Source organism: Myxocyprinus asiaticus, chromosome 29, assembly GCF_019703515.2.
Source record: "Myxocyprinus asiaticus isolate MX2 ecotype Aquarium Trade chromosome 29, UBuf_Myxa_2, whole genome shotgun sequence".
Lineage (NCBI taxonomy): Eukaryota > Metazoa > Chordata > Actinopteri > Cypriniformes > Catostomidae > Myxocyprinus > Myxocyprinus asiaticus.
The window spans coordinates 1,387,501-1,404,896 of NC_059372.1; the positions used below are offsets into that span (position 1 = coordinate 1,387,501).

General features: G+C 34.0%; 1 protein-coding gene across 2 annotated transcripts in view; it reads left to right on the plus strand.

The window, feature by feature from the left end:
* LOC127420281 (tetratricopeptide repeat protein 39B) overlaps nucleotides 1–17,066 on the plus strand; it is a 37,035-nt gene extending 19,969 nt beyond the window's left edge. For both annotated transcript variants that reach the window (XM_051662443.1, XM_051662445.1), the window contains 11 exons: nucleotides 1,261–1,326; nucleotides 1,398–1,506; nucleotides 2,354–2,421; nucleotides 2,528–2,587; nucleotides 5,924–6,085; nucleotides 6,182–6,277; nucleotides 8,793–8,909; nucleotides 9,024–9,135; nucleotides 9,226–9,343; nucleotides 9,548–9,664; nucleotides 12,343–17,066. In XM_051662443.1, coding sequence (XP_051518403.1) covers nucleotides 1,261–1,326; nucleotides 1,398–1,506; nucleotides 2,354–2,421; nucleotides 2,528–2,587; nucleotides 5,924–6,085; nucleotides 6,182–6,277; nucleotides 8,793–8,909; nucleotides 9,024–9,135; nucleotides 9,226–9,343; nucleotides 9,548–9,664; nucleotides 12,343–12,439 — 1,122 coding nt within the window. In that variant the 3' untranslated portion in view covers nucleotides 12,440–17,066. The remainder of the gene's footprint in view (nucleotides 1–1,260; nucleotides 1,327–1,397; nucleotides 1,507–2,353; nucleotides 2,422–2,527; nucleotides 2,588–5,923; nucleotides 6,086–6,181; nucleotides 6,278–8,792; nucleotides 8,910–9,023; nucleotides 9,136–9,225; nucleotides 9,344–9,547; nucleotides 9,665–12,342) is intronic.
* The last annotated feature ends 330 nt before the right edge of the window (nucleotides 17,067–17,396 follow it).

The following is a 17,396-nucleotide window of genomic DNA, read 5'->3' on the forward strand; positions in this document are numbered from 1 at the left end:
GCCCTTCACCGAAGAGAAGCGGACGGCGCTGAACCTGGGCGGGCGCCTGGCGAACTGAATCACGTAGCCGAGTCGGTCCAGGTCAGCCATCAGGATGGGTTGGAGAGCGCAAGCCACGCATCCAAACTCCGGGCGAGGGGGACCAAGGGGACAATCACGTCAGAGGTACCGGCGGGTGGGGCCTCACGGTGGGGCGGAGCCTGAGGCGCATGTCGAGGGGGCTCGAGCCCCTTGGCCGTGCTGAGTCCAGGGACATCGAAGCACTTACCTGGCTCCTGATACCCACCACAAGATTGGCCGGGGAGGGGGGAGGAGGAATATCGTCCCCGCAGTCCATCGGAACCAACCCGGTATGGGCGTGTTCGTGCCACAGCTGGGCACGCAGGGGTGGGGGGCCCGCCGCTGGAGCGCCGAACCTGCCGAAATGGGACGGTGGACGGCGATCGTGACGACGGCCGTGCGCACCGGATATGTGACCCAGGGAACAAGAAAACCGCTCTTTTGTTGAACTTTTGGGTACCGCAGCCTCTTGGGCATCCGGCGAAATAAAATGAAACAAAAGATTCTCCTCCCGGCCCTCCACCAGGGGATGGAGTGGTCTGTCCACCAGCTCCAGAGTAGTGGGTCTCCTCGTCCCTGGGTCGCCCGTCTCAGGGGCGCTTCGAAGCCTTCCTCGGGTTCTCGGTGGCCAGCCGTAAGACGGGTGGCGTCTGCTTCCTGCAGAAAGGCATCTTTAAAAAGACATTCCGTGAGTGCCACTCTTTTAGATAGAATATATACTCTTTTAGAATATACACTTTTTGTTCAGCCGAAGCGCCAGGGGCATTCTCTGCACTCCACAGGTGCAGAGGGGGAGAAGCCGCTGAAATGCGCCGTAGATCCAGCAGTTTGAGGTGAATAGTAGCGAGATTGAATTCAGTGCACTGAACGCAACCGCTTGACTCCGAAGAGAAAATCTGAATGAGTGGTTGCGAGCCAGCTCCTTTTATACCCGTATGTCCGGGGGAGTGGCATGCAAATTCCACTCGCCAATTCCCATTGGCCTTTTTTCAAAGTTTGGGGCTCCCAAGAGTGACCCCTAGTGTCACTACATTGACACAACTTCGAGTGAGTGACAGATAGGGAAACTGAGTTTCCATTGGGAAAAAAGTGTGAATAATATAGTGGATAAATTCAATGGTTAACTGTAAGAATCATTAAAACAGCAGCTGAATACAAGTCTTAAATATTTATTTCAAACTCTAATGCTTGTGTTGTCAGATGCTGTCTCTGTTACCTGCACGAATCCTTCGACTGCTGGAGTTCATCGGCTTCTCAGGAAACAGAGTGAGTAAAACACAACTCACATCACACACACAGTCACATAACTCACACTAATGGTTGTGTATGTTCTGCAGGAGTTTGGTTTGTCTCAGTTGCGAGACGGCGCCAGCAGTCCCAGTCTCAGATCTATACTGTGTATTCTGACGCTGCTGTTTTACCACACTTATGTCTGTCTCATACTGGGTAACTACACAACACAAGCAATGTTACTGGCTGGGATTTTATGGCTTCATGCAGCATTTTCAGTTTCAGTGAAGACAAAAAAATGCAGGGTCCCAAAAGCAACAAACTAACCAATGAACTTTCATGACTTTTCTAGTCGTTTCTAATTACTGGTTAAGGATTTAACCACATACAGTTCATTTCTAGAGATTGTCTGTGCTTATTTCAATTTGTATGTCAGATAGTAAAATACAAAATTACCATTGCTTTAATTTGTAAGGGATAATGTATGGTCAGCTGGTTGTCATTGCAAAATAAACCCCAAAAGGGTGATCAGGACCTGACGCAGCTGACTGCTCATTATCCTGCTTATTACAAGACTACTTGCCAAATAAATAAATACATGGACATAAATATTGATTTGCGTTGAAATGATGTAATTATGTGATCAGAAAGCAATCACCAAACAGCTGAATTTCACCTCTGGTTTGCGTCGGAGTTCTGTTGGTGTTTATCTTGCGAAAAAGCCAGTCTGACTTCTCATTATCCAGCTTATTACAAGACTACTTGCTAAATAAAGAAAAGAAATGGACGTGATTTGGGCAAGCTTACTTTTAGAAATCGCAAAGTGATACAAGAAGAAAGATGACTTGCAATACCCGGATGTGCGGTTGTTACTCAGAAATATCAGACCAATAGATGGCGCCACTGACCAGTCAGAATAGAGTATTCCATAGAGCAGTGTAATAATAGTTATCATTTTCCACTCAATGAGACAGACTGATGTTATTACGTTTCTCTCATAAAAAGCTAAATATATCTAATGAAATATTTGATTTGTGTGTGTGTGTGTGTGTGTGTGTTTCAGGCACTGGTGAGGGGAACCTTGTGGAGGCAGAAGCTCTGTTAGAGCCGTATGTAGAAAAATTTCCTAGTGTAAGAACATACACACACACTCAACGCAAAGCATTATATAAAATGATATTTTACAGATTTGCATGTCCCACTTCATTCGTTGTAATGTTTGTGTTTTTTTCTGCAGGGCTCAATAATCCTGTTTTACTCCGCGAGGATCACATTACTGTGGGGAAACTTTGAGAAGGTAAGAGCTTGTTTAATGACATCAGCATAATCTGTTAATTAAATTAGTGTTTCTTAAACTTCAGGCATTTTCATGTCTCAGGGGTTGATTATTCTTATTAAAACAAACAGAATTTATTGTTATATTAAGGTATGGATTTAATTACATCTAAGTTGCCATGTTACAACCATTTTAAATGGATGTAGCCTTGGCCAGGAAGAGAGGTCTTCAGGTGGCACCCAACCTTCACAGAGTGTTTGCACCCTTATCCACAACACTCTCCAGTTGGCAGTGGTGGCCAAGTCACTACCCCTCTCCTCCAGGCTTCCAGCTAATGCCCTCCCTCTTATGCCAGAGCCAACAGGAGGCTCTTTCCACCGCTTCCCCCAACCTTCGGGCAGCTGTTTTTCTCTTGTGGCCCTTAATTGTACTTTTTCAGCAGATTCCATACAGATTGAGCTGGGAATCCACGACATCCCACCTCCACTGTAAACAGCCATGTTGTCCACCCTTTTTCCCAGCAATTCTGGACCAGTTGTTGGTACTTGTCTTCTTTCTCTCTTCACTTCTTCACAGCCCTCCTCCCATGGAACTGTCAGTTCCACTATGATAATTTTCTTTCCTCCAGGAGACCAGATAATGGCATCTGATCTCAGGGTTGTGGACAATCCCGCTTCTGGGAACTGAAGCTTTTTACCCAGGTCGACCCTCATCTCCCACCCCGTTTGACTGCAAAAGATTTTGTTTGGCTTCACCCTGAGCGACCAGCCTCTTTGATAAAGTTGATGGTGTTCAGCAGTGGTTTTGGTTTGGCTGGATGCCTCTTTCTCCTTTGCTGCTCTAGGATGTCTGCGAGTGTTGTCAACACCCTATCATGACGCCATCGGTATCTCCCTTGGGTCAAAGCAGTTCTGTACCCTGACAAGATGTGCGTCATTGTTCCTTTTCCTCCACATAGCTTGCAGAGTGGGTCCTCCCTCACCCCCCACTTGTGCAGGTTGACTGGTGTTGGTAGGGTTTCGTACACTGCTCTGAGCAAGAAGGCAATGTGAAATGGCTCCAGCCTCCACAGCTCAGCCTATGTGATGGATCTTTTAGAGAGCTCCCACCTTGTCCAGGTGCCTCATAACGGAATTGGAAACGTTTACCATGCCTTCATCATTTATTTTTGGTACTTTTCAAATGTCTTTTATGTTTAGATTTGGCTGTTTTAGTCTTGTCCCAGACACAGACTTTCAATTTTAAACTATGAAAATACATTATATAAATAATAATTATTACATGTTTAAAATTATAATAATAAATAACCATTTCAATATTTATTGTGTGAAAATGATTTCTATACATTTTTCCCCTTCATAAAGTTTTTTCAAAAATGAGTGTACTTGTTAACCAAGTGGACAAAAGTGTCATTGAAGAGCATGCTTGAGATAAAATATGAGACAAAACAAAGAAAAATCAAGGGAAATATCACTTGTGAGCAGAATAGTTTTATCAATCAAGCTGTAAAAAGTGTGAAAATATGATTTAATGGCATTCGGTCATTTGTGACTGAAATACATTTTCCTAATTTAATAAAAATGGTTTCCTTTATCTGAGCAGTACAAGACTTGGTAACTTTTCCTCCATTTGCCATCTGAACATATATATAAAAAACATTTAAAATAAAAGTGACACCTTTGGTATTCATGGTCAAAACTGACCGACCATTGAAAATTAATGGGAAAGACCAAAAAACAGAGAATTTTTTTTATTTTAATTTTTTTTATCTGTCAAATACAATCAATAAATCAGCCACAATGCAGAAAAAACAGACAGAAATTACAGGGTGAGACTCTAAAACATCCTCAGTGCAAAATATTCACACCCACAAACACACACAAATGAACTGGTGGGACTATAAAATAGAGCTTTTTTAACTTTTGTCAAAAAACAAAAAAATAAAATAAATCAGTCATAATGCTAAACACACACACTCATAAATGAATGGGTGAGATGATAACACATTCACAATGCAGAGCACACACACACACACACACAGAGAACCAGGTCATCCGTAAGTGGAGCTCTACAGCCATCTGTTGGTCATTGTTGACATTACAAGTCATCTGTTGTTTTCCAGCTGATGACAGCAATCTGACACACACACACACACACACACACACACACACACACACACACACACACAGAGAATCAGGTCATCCGTAAGTGGAGCTCTACAGCCATCTGGTGGTCATTGTTGACATTACAAGTCATCTGTTGTTTTCCAGCTGATGACAGCAATCTGATACACACTCAACACACACACACACACACACACACACACACACACAATAATTACAAAATAGATTTTTACTGTAGAAAGTTTGATATAGCAAAATGTTTACTCTGATTCTTCTGTTTTATCCTCTAATTGAATTTTCAGAATTTTGCAGTTAATTTCTATTTCTTGATGTTCATTTTCTTGACAGTATTATGAATTTACTTTGAGTTATTAAATTTTTATGTTTGAAATTAATCATTGGTAGAAAAATGTTTATTCTGTGTCTTTGTAACACCATGGTCAGGTTTGATTGCAGCATAATGAAATTAACACTTCAAATCAATTTAAAATGCTAAACTTTGACAAATAATAGTTTAATAATATATATCCAAATGCATATCTTGTGATCAAATATAAAAATAGGTTATAACAAGTCATCAGACTACACAGTATGTGTCTACAGTCATCTACTGGCTGTTACTGGCATGACATGGTGTTCAACTCATGTTATTTATATTTTGTTCACCAGATAGCAGCAATCTGCCTCCAATTTATGTCACATTCTCATATTTTCTTCATGTTTCAACTTATAGAAGTGTAGGGTCTGAGTAAAAAAAATAAATACAAATAATTTGCTTATTTGTATATTCAAATTAATGATAAAATTTAGAAATGTACATGTTAATAAGATAAAAAAATAGCATAAAATTCCAAAAGAAATGCATAATTTTATTGTTCTTACTTCAGGGAAGAAGAAATGGTATCATTGTCATCATCAAAAAAATAAATCTAAACCTATATAAAATCTAAACCTTGCAGGACAAAAATGACAGCGAATACCAAAGGAAGGTGCCATTTTTCAATACCATAGGAGGCTTAATTTGCATAAAATGTTAGCAAGACCAAGGAGTCGCCATTAATGTTAAAAATGTAATTTCAGTGACAGTTCTTGGCCAGACATTATGCCAATACTCAACAGTGTGACTACAGAAGAAACACAATCTACTTGAACTTTATGAAGTAATGAAATTTAGAACAGTGGATTTAGTTTATTTTAATTTATGGTAATTGTGAAAGTTCTTTCTGTGTCTCAGGCAGTATTGAAGTTTGAGGAGTGTGTCTCAGTGCAGCAACAGTGGCGTCAGATTCATCATCTGTGTTATTGGGAGTTGATGTGGTGTCACTCGTTCCAACAGCAGTGGAAAGATGCGTATCGATATGCTGATCTGCTGTGCAGAGAGAGCCGCTGGTCTAAAGTAACACACACACACAAATATCCACTCTCATACAATACACACTCGCTCTTAGAGAAACGTTCAGTGTTTAAAATCAGGTGTTGCGTGTCGTTTCAGGCCACCTATGTGTATCAGAAAGCTGCTATACTCAGTATGATGTCCGAGGAAGACGTTAAGAAGACTGGAGAGAATATAGTGGAGTTATTTAGGCAGGTCCTATGACTCTTATAAAGCTGTTTGGTTCATAAACTGTTGTCACTGCTTATAAATATTTAGAGAAAAGTTTTCACCAAGGTAAACTTATCTACAGACTAATCCCATGAAATTTACATGACCGTGGCAACATTTTTACCAAGAAATTACACATTAATTACACTAAATGTCCAGCAGGGAGCGCCAAAAGTGAGTGAAAGTGTCATAATCAGACAAGGTTTTAAAGGTGAATGCTAAATGGAGGTTTTAAACGTAAAACTGACCTTCTAAAACTTAAAGCAAATGCGACATGAAAAGCACATTTTCTGAAGCAACCACGTCATTTTGTGATGCTTCTTTCAAACTCTCCTGTGTCAGCTTGCATGTTTGGCTGGACTCTAACTAAAGTACAAAACTCAATCAGATAAGCTAGCGTGCAGCTAATCATGCTGAAGTAATTGCAAACAAAATTATATCTGTAACTGCTTTTTTACTAGTAAAATTTCACAAAGATCTGTCATTCACTGTTTTTCAAAATGCAATAACAGATATCTAGAATTAATTTCTTGCTAGTACCAATAAAAAGTTTACATATCAGTAATGCACTTCTTACTAGTAAAAATTGCACAAAACATTATATCTGTAACTGCTTTTTTTACTAGTAAAATTTCACAAAGATCTGTCATTCACTCTTGTTCAAAATGCAATTACAGATATCTAGAATTAATTTCTTACTAGTTGAAATTAAAATTTCACAAATCAGCAATGCACTTCTTACTAGTAAAAATTGCACAAAAAATGTATATCTGTAACTGTTTTTTTACTAGTAAAATTTCACAAAGATCTGTCATACACTCTTGTTCAAATTGCAATTACAGATATCTAAAATTAATTTCTTACTAGTTGAAATTAAAATTTCACATATCAGCAATGCACTTTTCTACTAGTAAAAATTGCACAAAACATGTTTATCTGTAACTGCTTTTTTACTAGTAAAATTTCACAAAGATCTGTCATTCACTCTTGGAATGAAAATTTCACATATCAGTAATGCACTTCTTACTAGTAAAAATTGCACAAAAAATGTATATCTGTAACTGTTTTTTTACTAGTAAAATTTCACAAAGATCTGTCATACACTCTTGTTCAAAATGCAATTACAGATATCTAAAATTAATTTCTTACTAGTTGAAATTAAAATTTCACATATCAGCAATGCATTTTCTACTAGTAAAAATTGCACAAAAAATGTTTATCTGTAACTGCTTTTTTACTAGTAAAATTTCACAAAGATCTGTCATACACTCTTGTTCAAAATGCAATTACAGATATCTAAAATTAATTTCTTACTAGTTGAAATTAAAATTTCACATATCAGCAATGCATTTTTTACTAGTAAAAATTGTTTTTGATATCAAAATTACATTACTTAAATATGCAGATATCAAGAAGTACTGTTTGAAAAGGCAAATTTTTATATCTGTAAGCATATTTCAGCATACTATATTTGATATTTTAAATATCTGGAAATGGATTTCAGATGTTAATAAATTGAAGAGTGATTAGATATTTAGACTTTCTTACTAGTTTCAATCACATTACAGAAATTAACTTTCTCACTAGTGAAAACCAAATTACAGATATAAGAAATTAGCTTTTGTACTAGTTTGAATTCAATAGCTGATTGAATTGACATGTGCACTAGTAACAATGTAATTATTGATATAAAAAATTATACTTTTTACTAGTAAGAAGAACATAGCTTGTATGTGAAATTTTAATTACAACTAGTAAGAAATTATTTTTAGATATCTGTAATTGTTTTTTGAACAGGAGTGAAAAACAGATTATTGTGAAATTTTACTAGCAAAAATGCAATTACATATATCAAGAATAATGTTTTACTTTTACTAGTTGAAATTAAATTTTCATATCAAGAATGGGTTTTTCAGCAAGTAATGATGTCATTTTGTTATATTAAGAATGAAAGTTTTTTACTAGTGCAAATGTAATTATTGATAAAAAAAATTGCATTTTCACAAGTGGTAATTCTATTGCTGATATCAAGAATTAGCATTATGGTAAAAATTGACTAGTGATAATTGAATTATAGATATCTATATTTCATATCCTGCACGATTAAATGTCAAAACGGCTTGCGATGATATTTTATCGAAAACTGCGAAAATGATTTGAAACATCAGTAAGAATGGGTTGAAAATTATAAATAAAAAAATAAAACAAGCTGTCATATAGCTGTATAAATCCCAGTTGGTGAAAGAAAAATATATATATTTTTCTTCTGGTACATAAAAAAATATGTTTAAAAATATGTTTAAAAACATATTGAGAATTAACAATAAAAAGTGTATACTTTTTTTGTGGTGGGGCAAGTAAAAATCTTAGCTACTTCTGAAATGAACCAGCAGAAAAAATCCTTATTGTTGAGTCCTGGTCTGAACTGTGTTTTGTTTAATGTGCGTTTGTGTTTGTGTGTGTTTGTGTGCGTTTGTGTTTGTGTGTGTGTTGTAGGCAGGTGGAGGGGTTAAAGCAGCGTTTGGCCGGTAAGTCCATCCCGACTGAGAAGTTTGCCGTGAGGAAATCACGCAGGTACTCGTCACCTACGCCAGTCAAACTGGTGATTCCTGTACTGGTAAGTCACAAACACACACACACACACACAAATAAACCCTCATTATTTATCCCATCTCACCGCTAATATACAACACAACTGACCCTAAAACTATGTTTTATATTCTCCACACAGGAAATGATGTATGTGTGGAATGGCTTCACCATCGTTGGCAAACGTGCAGATGCCACAGAGAGTCTTCTGATCACCATTGAGAGCGCAGAAGAGCAACTGCACAATGACCCCAGTGAGAAACAGCTGCACAAGCCTTAAACTCGCTGTTCTTACTCAACAATTACATCGCAGTAAATGAACTTGTGTGTGTTTGTGGTCACAGACCCCTCGGAGTATCACCCCGATGACACGTGTTTGGTTCAGATGTTGAAGGGTTTGTGTTTGAAGCATTTGGGTCGATTAATGCAAGCAGAGCTGTGTTTCACTCAGGTGCTCAGCAGGTAAACACACACAACTACACAAACACTTGAACTTCATCTTTAGTTTCATGTTCTAATGTAGAACTTCTGTTTTACACTTTTAATAAATGTAAGAAATGTTACACTTTTAACAAGTTTGACCTCAGATCAAGGTTTTGTACAGATCTGAATACGAGGTGTTTACAGTTGTTTTAAAAAATGGCATCATTGTGTGTGTGTTTCTAGCGAGAAGCGCATCCGTTACGATCATTACCTGATCCCTTTCACTCTATATGAGCTGGGGTTACTCTATAAGCAACAGGGTGATTTCATCAAAGCCACACGAGCCATCGAGGACGCCAAGTGAGTTCAAACCTTTTCATGTGTGTAGATGTCGTATGTAGGTAATTAATGAATATCGTGTCCGTGAACTTTAGATTTTAGGTTAATACTTATATATGGGTGTTCCTTCTACTTCGGGCACTTTCATTTCCCAGTGGTTGATTATTTTTATTAAAACGAAGAGATTTCAAATATTGTCTTTTTGTTGTATGATGGTCTTATTCAAACTGAATTGGAAACTTTTTACCAGGTCTTCGACAACTATAAATATAATATATAATAATTGTCTTTATTTGGTGGCCCAGTAATATTAATATGCAATTAATTGTGATTATTCGGATTAATTAATCGGCACATTATGTAATTCATTTGATTAACAATTGAATTATCTGAATTATAATATTTAATATATATTATACTTATAGTTATTTTAATTATTATATACTAGATTATCTTTATTTGGGGGACCAGTAATATTAATATGCAATTAATTGTGATTATTACGATTAATCAGCACATTATGTAATTAATTTGATTAACAATTGAATTATCTGAATTATTATATTTATTATATATTATATTTATAGATATTTTAATAATTATATACTAAATTGTTTATTTGGTGGCCCAGTAATATTAATATGCAATTAATTGTGATTATTCTGATTAATCGGCACATTATGTAAATTATTCAATAAAAAACTTTATGATCTGAATTATTATATTTATTATATATTATATTTATTGATTTTTTAAAAATTATTCTATATTAAATTATCTTTATTTGGGGGACCAGTAATATTAATATTCAATTAATTGCGATTATTCCGATAAATCTGCACATAATGTAAATAATTTTAATTATCTGAATTAATATATTTATTATATATTATACTGATATATTGTTTTATTATTCTATACTATGTAATGAATTTGATTAACAATTGAATTATATGAATTTTTATATTTATTATATATTTATAGTTATTTTAATTATTATATACTAGATTATCTTTATTTGGGGGCCCAGTAATATTAATATGCAATTAATTGTGATTATTCTGATTAATCAGCACATTATGTAATTCATTTGATTAACAATTGAATTATCTGAATTATAATATTTATTATATATTATATTTAAAGTTATTTTAATTATTATATACTAGATTATCTTTATTTGGGGGCCCAGTAAATATTGATATGCAATTAATTGTGATTATTCCAATTAATCAGCACATTATGTAAATAATTCATTTAAAAATTGAATTATTTGAAATATTATTTAGAATATTTATACATTTCAAAAATGATTCTATACTAAATTATCTTTATTTGGGGGACCAGTAATATTAATATGCAATTAATTGCGATTATTATGATTAATCGGCACATTATGTAATTAATTTGATTAATAATTGAATTATCTGAATTATTGTATTTATTATATATTATATTTATAGATATTTTAGTAATTATATACTAAATTGTTTATTTGGTGGCCCAGTAATATTAATATGCAATTAATTGTGATTATTCTGATTAATCAGCACATTATGTAAATAATTCGATAAAAAATTGAATGATCTGAATTATTATATTTATTATATATTATATTTATAGATTTTTTTAAATGATTCTATACTATGTAATGAATTTGATTAACAATTGAATTATATACATTTTGTTATTTATTATATATTTATAGTTGTCTTTATTATATACTAGATTATCTTTATTTGGGGACCCAGTAAATATTGATATGCAATTAATTGTGATTATTATGATTAATTGGCACATTATGTAAATAATTCGATTAAAAATGGAATTATATAAATTATTATGATATTTATAGATTTTATTAACTATTCTACATAAAATTATCTTTATTTGGGGGACCAATAATGCAATGTTTACAATGAAATAATTTGATTAAAAACTGAATTATCTGAATTAATATATTTAATATATACATACATATATATATATTATTCTATACTAAATTATCTTTATTTGGTGGCCCAGTAATTTTAATATGCAATTAAATGTGATTATTCTGATTAATTAATCAGCAAATTATGTTATTCATTTGAATGATATATTATAACAATTGAATTATCTGAATTTTTATATTTATTATATATTATATTTATAGATATTTTAATTATTATATACTTGATTATCTTTATTTGGGAGCACAGTAAATATTGATATGCAATTAATTGTGATTATTCTGATTAATTAATCGACAATCATGTAAGTAATTTAAAGAAAATGTTAATTATCTGAATTGTAATATTTATCATATCCAGTGTTATAGTTATATTTGAATTATTATAGGATATACTCAATTATCTTTATTTGGGGGCCTTTCTCAGTAATATTAATATGCAATTGTGATTAATTTGATTAATTATTTGGCTCATCATGTTATTAACTCGATTAAAAATGTTAATAATAATTATAAAAGAATCAGCAAAATGCTGTTTTGAATAGTTTTAGATGATGTCATTCTAGACTCTAGGTAGTGTGCTTTACTAAGGAACAGACAACATATATTAATAACATCTGACTTTATATTGCTTTTCTGCCACAACACAAAATAATTATTACCTTTCAGTATCAGTAAGAGTGTCTAGTGTACAGAACAATGTAATGAGTGTTGTATAAGTGTACTGTATGTTTATGTGTATCTGTAGGTTGAATTATAAGGATTATTCTATGGAGTCTCGACTTCATTTCCGTATCCACGCGGCTCTCAGCAGTCTTAAGAGTTCTCCAACAAACTCGCCTTGACGGAAAACATTCGACACCAGCGTGAAGCGACCAAACTAACATCATCTGACGCTGGAGATCACAGCCGTCTGCAAAAGAGACAAGCACATTATCGTACAGTCATCAAAGCACCAAAGTCACTGCAGTCCGGCTGTAGCAATCACTAGACATTTATTTCAAGAGTCGTAGAGAAATAGATTCACGGTAACATTTTAAACCAAAGTCACCGCATGCTTATGTGAAGGAATAAGTTCAATATTTTAATCGAAGACATTCACAAACATACACATGGATCAGTATATCTGCCATGTTTTCCAGTAAAAATATCCTTTAAACAAGAATGTGTAAGATAATAATTGTTTTAAGCACAAACCTCACCAAATTTTCTTTGATTTAGTCATAAAACCTCACGAAAAATAAACATATTTCAAGATATTAAAACTTGTTTTCCAATTTTGCTTCTTGAGTCCATTTTTCTCTCTTGAAGGATGTTTAGATATTTTTACAGGAAAACAAGACAAAAATACAGATTTGTTTTTTTTTTTTCAAACTACAATCTCTTTACATACATGTACCTCGAACCTGACGATATTTGAACAAGCGTGTTATTGGTTTGGCTGATTGTGTCATTTGTTTTTCTTCTTCTAAATATAGAGCTGTATGTTTGTTCAGCCAATCAGAAAACAGCTGCTTTAATGAATGTAACGTTTTACTTTTCGAGAGACCAAATATGTTTCTGTCTGCTTGTTCGTTCAGCTGTGTGTGCCTCTGTTTAGTGTGTATGTGCGCACATTTATATATGTGTATTTCACCGTGTGTCTTTACCAGAATATTTAATGTTGTTTACGGAAGCCCTGAAACACAGTTAAAAATTTCACTAGGTGAAAATTGTTTTTTACATTTTGTTAGTGCTTTCCTGAGCCAACTATTGTCAGACAACTACTTTTCTCTCAAATACATTTTTTTTTCTTCTCTCAAATACATTTTTGTTTTGTTCTTATAAAAAAAAAAAAAACAAATTCTCCCAAAAAAATTGTTTTCTCCTGAAGAGGCAACACAATTAGCATGCAGTACCAACCTCGGCCACCAGATGCCACTATCAGTAAGCCTGAAAGCTTATAAGGTGACAGATGGCAGCTGTGGTACTTGATCTGTTTTTTTTTTGTTTGTTTTTTTTGTTTGTTTGTTTTTTCTGAGAGGAAAAGAAAATTGTTTTGTGTGGGAGAAAAAAAGTTTTGAGAAAAAAAAACAAATTTGAGAGAGAGAAAAAAAATATGTGTATGACATAGGCTCAGGGAGGCACTAAGACACCTAAAAAAACAAATGTTCACCTAGTAACTTTCTTTCTTTCTTTTTTTTTCACAGTGTGGTTCATGGCTTCCTAGACCTACTTTTTATGTTTGCATGCCTTTTAGATGTGTACTGTTGACTCACAGCAGTATTTGTACTGTCTATAGTTCAAAATGCGCTGCAATTAGAGTCTTATTGTAAATTATTAAAAACCTGCTGATTTGATTAAGAGTTGAACTCTTTCATTTGAAAGCAATAACCAGCCAACAATCATGCTGAAAAGTCATACTGTTTAATTTGACAATAAATATTATTATTATTATTATTATTATTTTAGAAATTGGTTGTTTTTATTATTGCTAATTTAAACTGAACTGAGTTTTTTAAGGTTGATACGTGGTATGTAGCGAGTTTGGGTATTGATTTTATTTGCGTGTTTGGTTCTGTATTTGGATTTGTACACGTATGTTCAAACTGATGTTTTCATAATTACCAAATATGTTGTATAACAATCAAATACAGTTAACCCCATTTTACAAGCATAAATTGTTTTTATGAAAAAACATGTAGTTCTGAAGTCAAATCGAACACTAACCTTTTCTTCATCGGGTGTTTTCTGCGGTCCTATGACCTTATGAGGTCTCGAAAGAGGCGCAGATTTTGTTTGGAAAACATTTCCTTCGCAAAACATTTATGCATTTTTTTCTTAAGCTTGTTATTTGTGTATTTCATCAAACAAGCACTTTGCGTGCGGGACAACTGCACAACTCATGAATTCATTTTCGCAGATAAACCTCAAAATGTAAAAAAAAACTGTTTCTATGTATTTTAACTTGTAGTCACTTTTGAGAGTTAAATGTTACAGAGTTATAGAGTTACAGTTCTGTTTGTAGTTATAACCATGGTAATTAGGGATGCACCAGTGTATCGGCTACCGATAGTTTTCGGCCAGTTATTGACCAAAGTAAAACCTTCAGCATATCGGTTATAAGCATGAAAACGTCGATATCATGGTCTATTTAGAATTAATCAGTAACACACTTTATAAAAACTGTGTGAAATACAATGCACAACCTAATAATAATAATAATAGCCACATTATGTAGAAGGGTTGGCACAGAACATGTAATATTTCATTTTTATTCTTTCTCATTCTCACTGTAGGCTACATAATGAGGGAAACCATTCAAAACACTTTGAAACCAGCAGACTTTGACTTCTGAGACATCAGTATGATATCCATTGATTGATTGAATTAAGATTGATATCACAATATGGCCTAGTGTGATTACTAAACCTTAAAAGGCTGCGTTTAAAGGGGTCATGTCATGAGGAATCAAATTTTCCTTGGTATTTTGACATATAAGAGGTCTTTCTACTATAAAAACATACTGTACATTTCAGAACTTAAAACTGAATCCCCAATGCAATAAAAGCATTTATTGAAACCAAGCTGCAAAAACGCCTCGTTATCGACTTCCCTATGTCATTAGGAGTACATTAATTCATGACCACCTCTACAAGAAAAAAACAGCTATGCCTGCTTTACATCATCACACCCTTGGCCCCGCCCACTGGTGCTCTGTTCGTACTCCGTGAGAGAGAGCAGTACAAACAGGCCTAGTGTGGCCAAACTATTCCTGAACACCAAAGGGGACCCATCTGAACTATTTTGAATTATTTTGTATATAAACATGCACTAGACAGACATCTTTGACCATCTTGATGCATTTCTGGCGATGTGCAGGATGATACAGTATGTGTGTGCGTCTATTCACCATGCTTTGGACTATATGTGCAGTTTTTTGTTTTGGCTCATATAAGTGTGGATTGCTTGTGAACCAATAATTATACGATTCAAGCTTTGCAAACTGTTGAGAGGATGAGACAGTTAAAAACACCATTGGGCCCAATCTCAAAACCATAGGTAAACAGTTCCATTCTGTTTTATAGTTAATTGCGCTGTTGTATTTACAGTAAGTGAACAGTTTAATATATTCGGATGCAATGTGTTGGATGTGCATTATGTGTAAACCCTGACATTTAGTTTTATAATGTTGTGGAGCTTGTTCATTCCCTTCTGATTGAGTTTCAAATACGGCTATATTCGAGGGGCTGCACGATGTTAGCCAATCATAACAGTGGGCATTTACATTGTACTTTTAAGGACACGCTTACGCCAAAACTGAGCGTTTTGGACAGAGGGCCAGAGACGGTGGAAAATGATCATATACTACTAAATAATGATTTGTAGATCAGTTTTGGTGCAAATAAACTTTACTAACATTATCATAGATAATACGATTCTAAAAAAAAAGAGTATGTCATGACCCCTTTAAAATATAGTCTGCATTCAGCGCTCCAGTCAGCACTGTGTGAGCAAGCGGCGCCCTCTAACGGTCTGGACAGCATGATCTTATATACCACTATAATACCAAATTTAAAAGGGGGTTTTGTTCCTTTGGTTAAAACTTTTCCTTGATGTGGTTGACATTTCTGTGGAATTGCCTAACATATCCATAATACGAATTTATAATGTGATATCATATACAGTACATACATGTAAAATGTGAGTTCTCTTGTTTTGAACTGCAAAAACAGAAGTGCAAAAATGTTTTCTTAATATCTTATATTTATCTTTATTAGATCCAATCCATGTTCAATGGAACTTATTTATTGTTAAAACAGCTTTTGTACCTCTTTGTTCATTTTTAAAGCAAAATTCCACAGTAAAACAGTTGACAAAATAGAAGTGACAAAATAAAGTTTCGGTTTCGGTATCTGCCAAAAATGTTCATTTCGGTGCATCCCTAATGTTAATACTTTATAATGATATTAGGTGCCTTTCATACTTTATGTATGAGAAGTTTTTAGTTACAGCCAAACATAAAGCCTATATACATTTATTGAATACATTTCAGTGGATGTTCAATCTGGATTCGCTTCACTATATTTATTTATTCATCATTTTAACAAACATAAGAGTTAACACTGTTTCACGCCTGGTAAATACTAATAAATGGTATTAATACATGTACATGTTCAAAACAAAATGAAATATACAAAATATTTATAAATATACCATCTCTCTTTGTTTACATCACTTCGTTGGTCTGATGTAGTTGAAATGATTCCAGAATGATTTTGTTATTTGTTTCTCATCCAGTAAAAAACTGTTTACTTTGCTTCATGTAGTCCGATCACTGTGTGGAAATGATCTTTTGTTTACTTGCTGTGCCTGGATTTCTTTTTATTTATATATATATATATCACTTTGTCTTTCCCTGTACCTGTCTGTTCAGCTTTTTATTCTTTATTCATGGCAAAATACACCAATAAAAAACAATTCTCGCATTCATTTACAGTGTCGTGTAGTTTAAAAAGCATTTATCAGTGATCTGTTAAGCACTGAAATAAGGTTTGTTAAATATATAACTGGAAGTGCTACATGATATCTGCTTAGTCTGGAGGTATTAGTGATTGACATACTAGTTAATGATTAAACAAACTCAATGCATCTTTATTTACTGTCCTACTGAACTCTGGTTGTTGGCGAGTTCTTCAGGCTGTTTGTGCAGTACACACATTCTTTTGGTGATGTTTAATCGTGATTTAAATCTCTCCAACATGTTCCTTATTTTACATTTGCTTTCAAATATTCACAGTAGTACATAAAAGGTTACTGTCA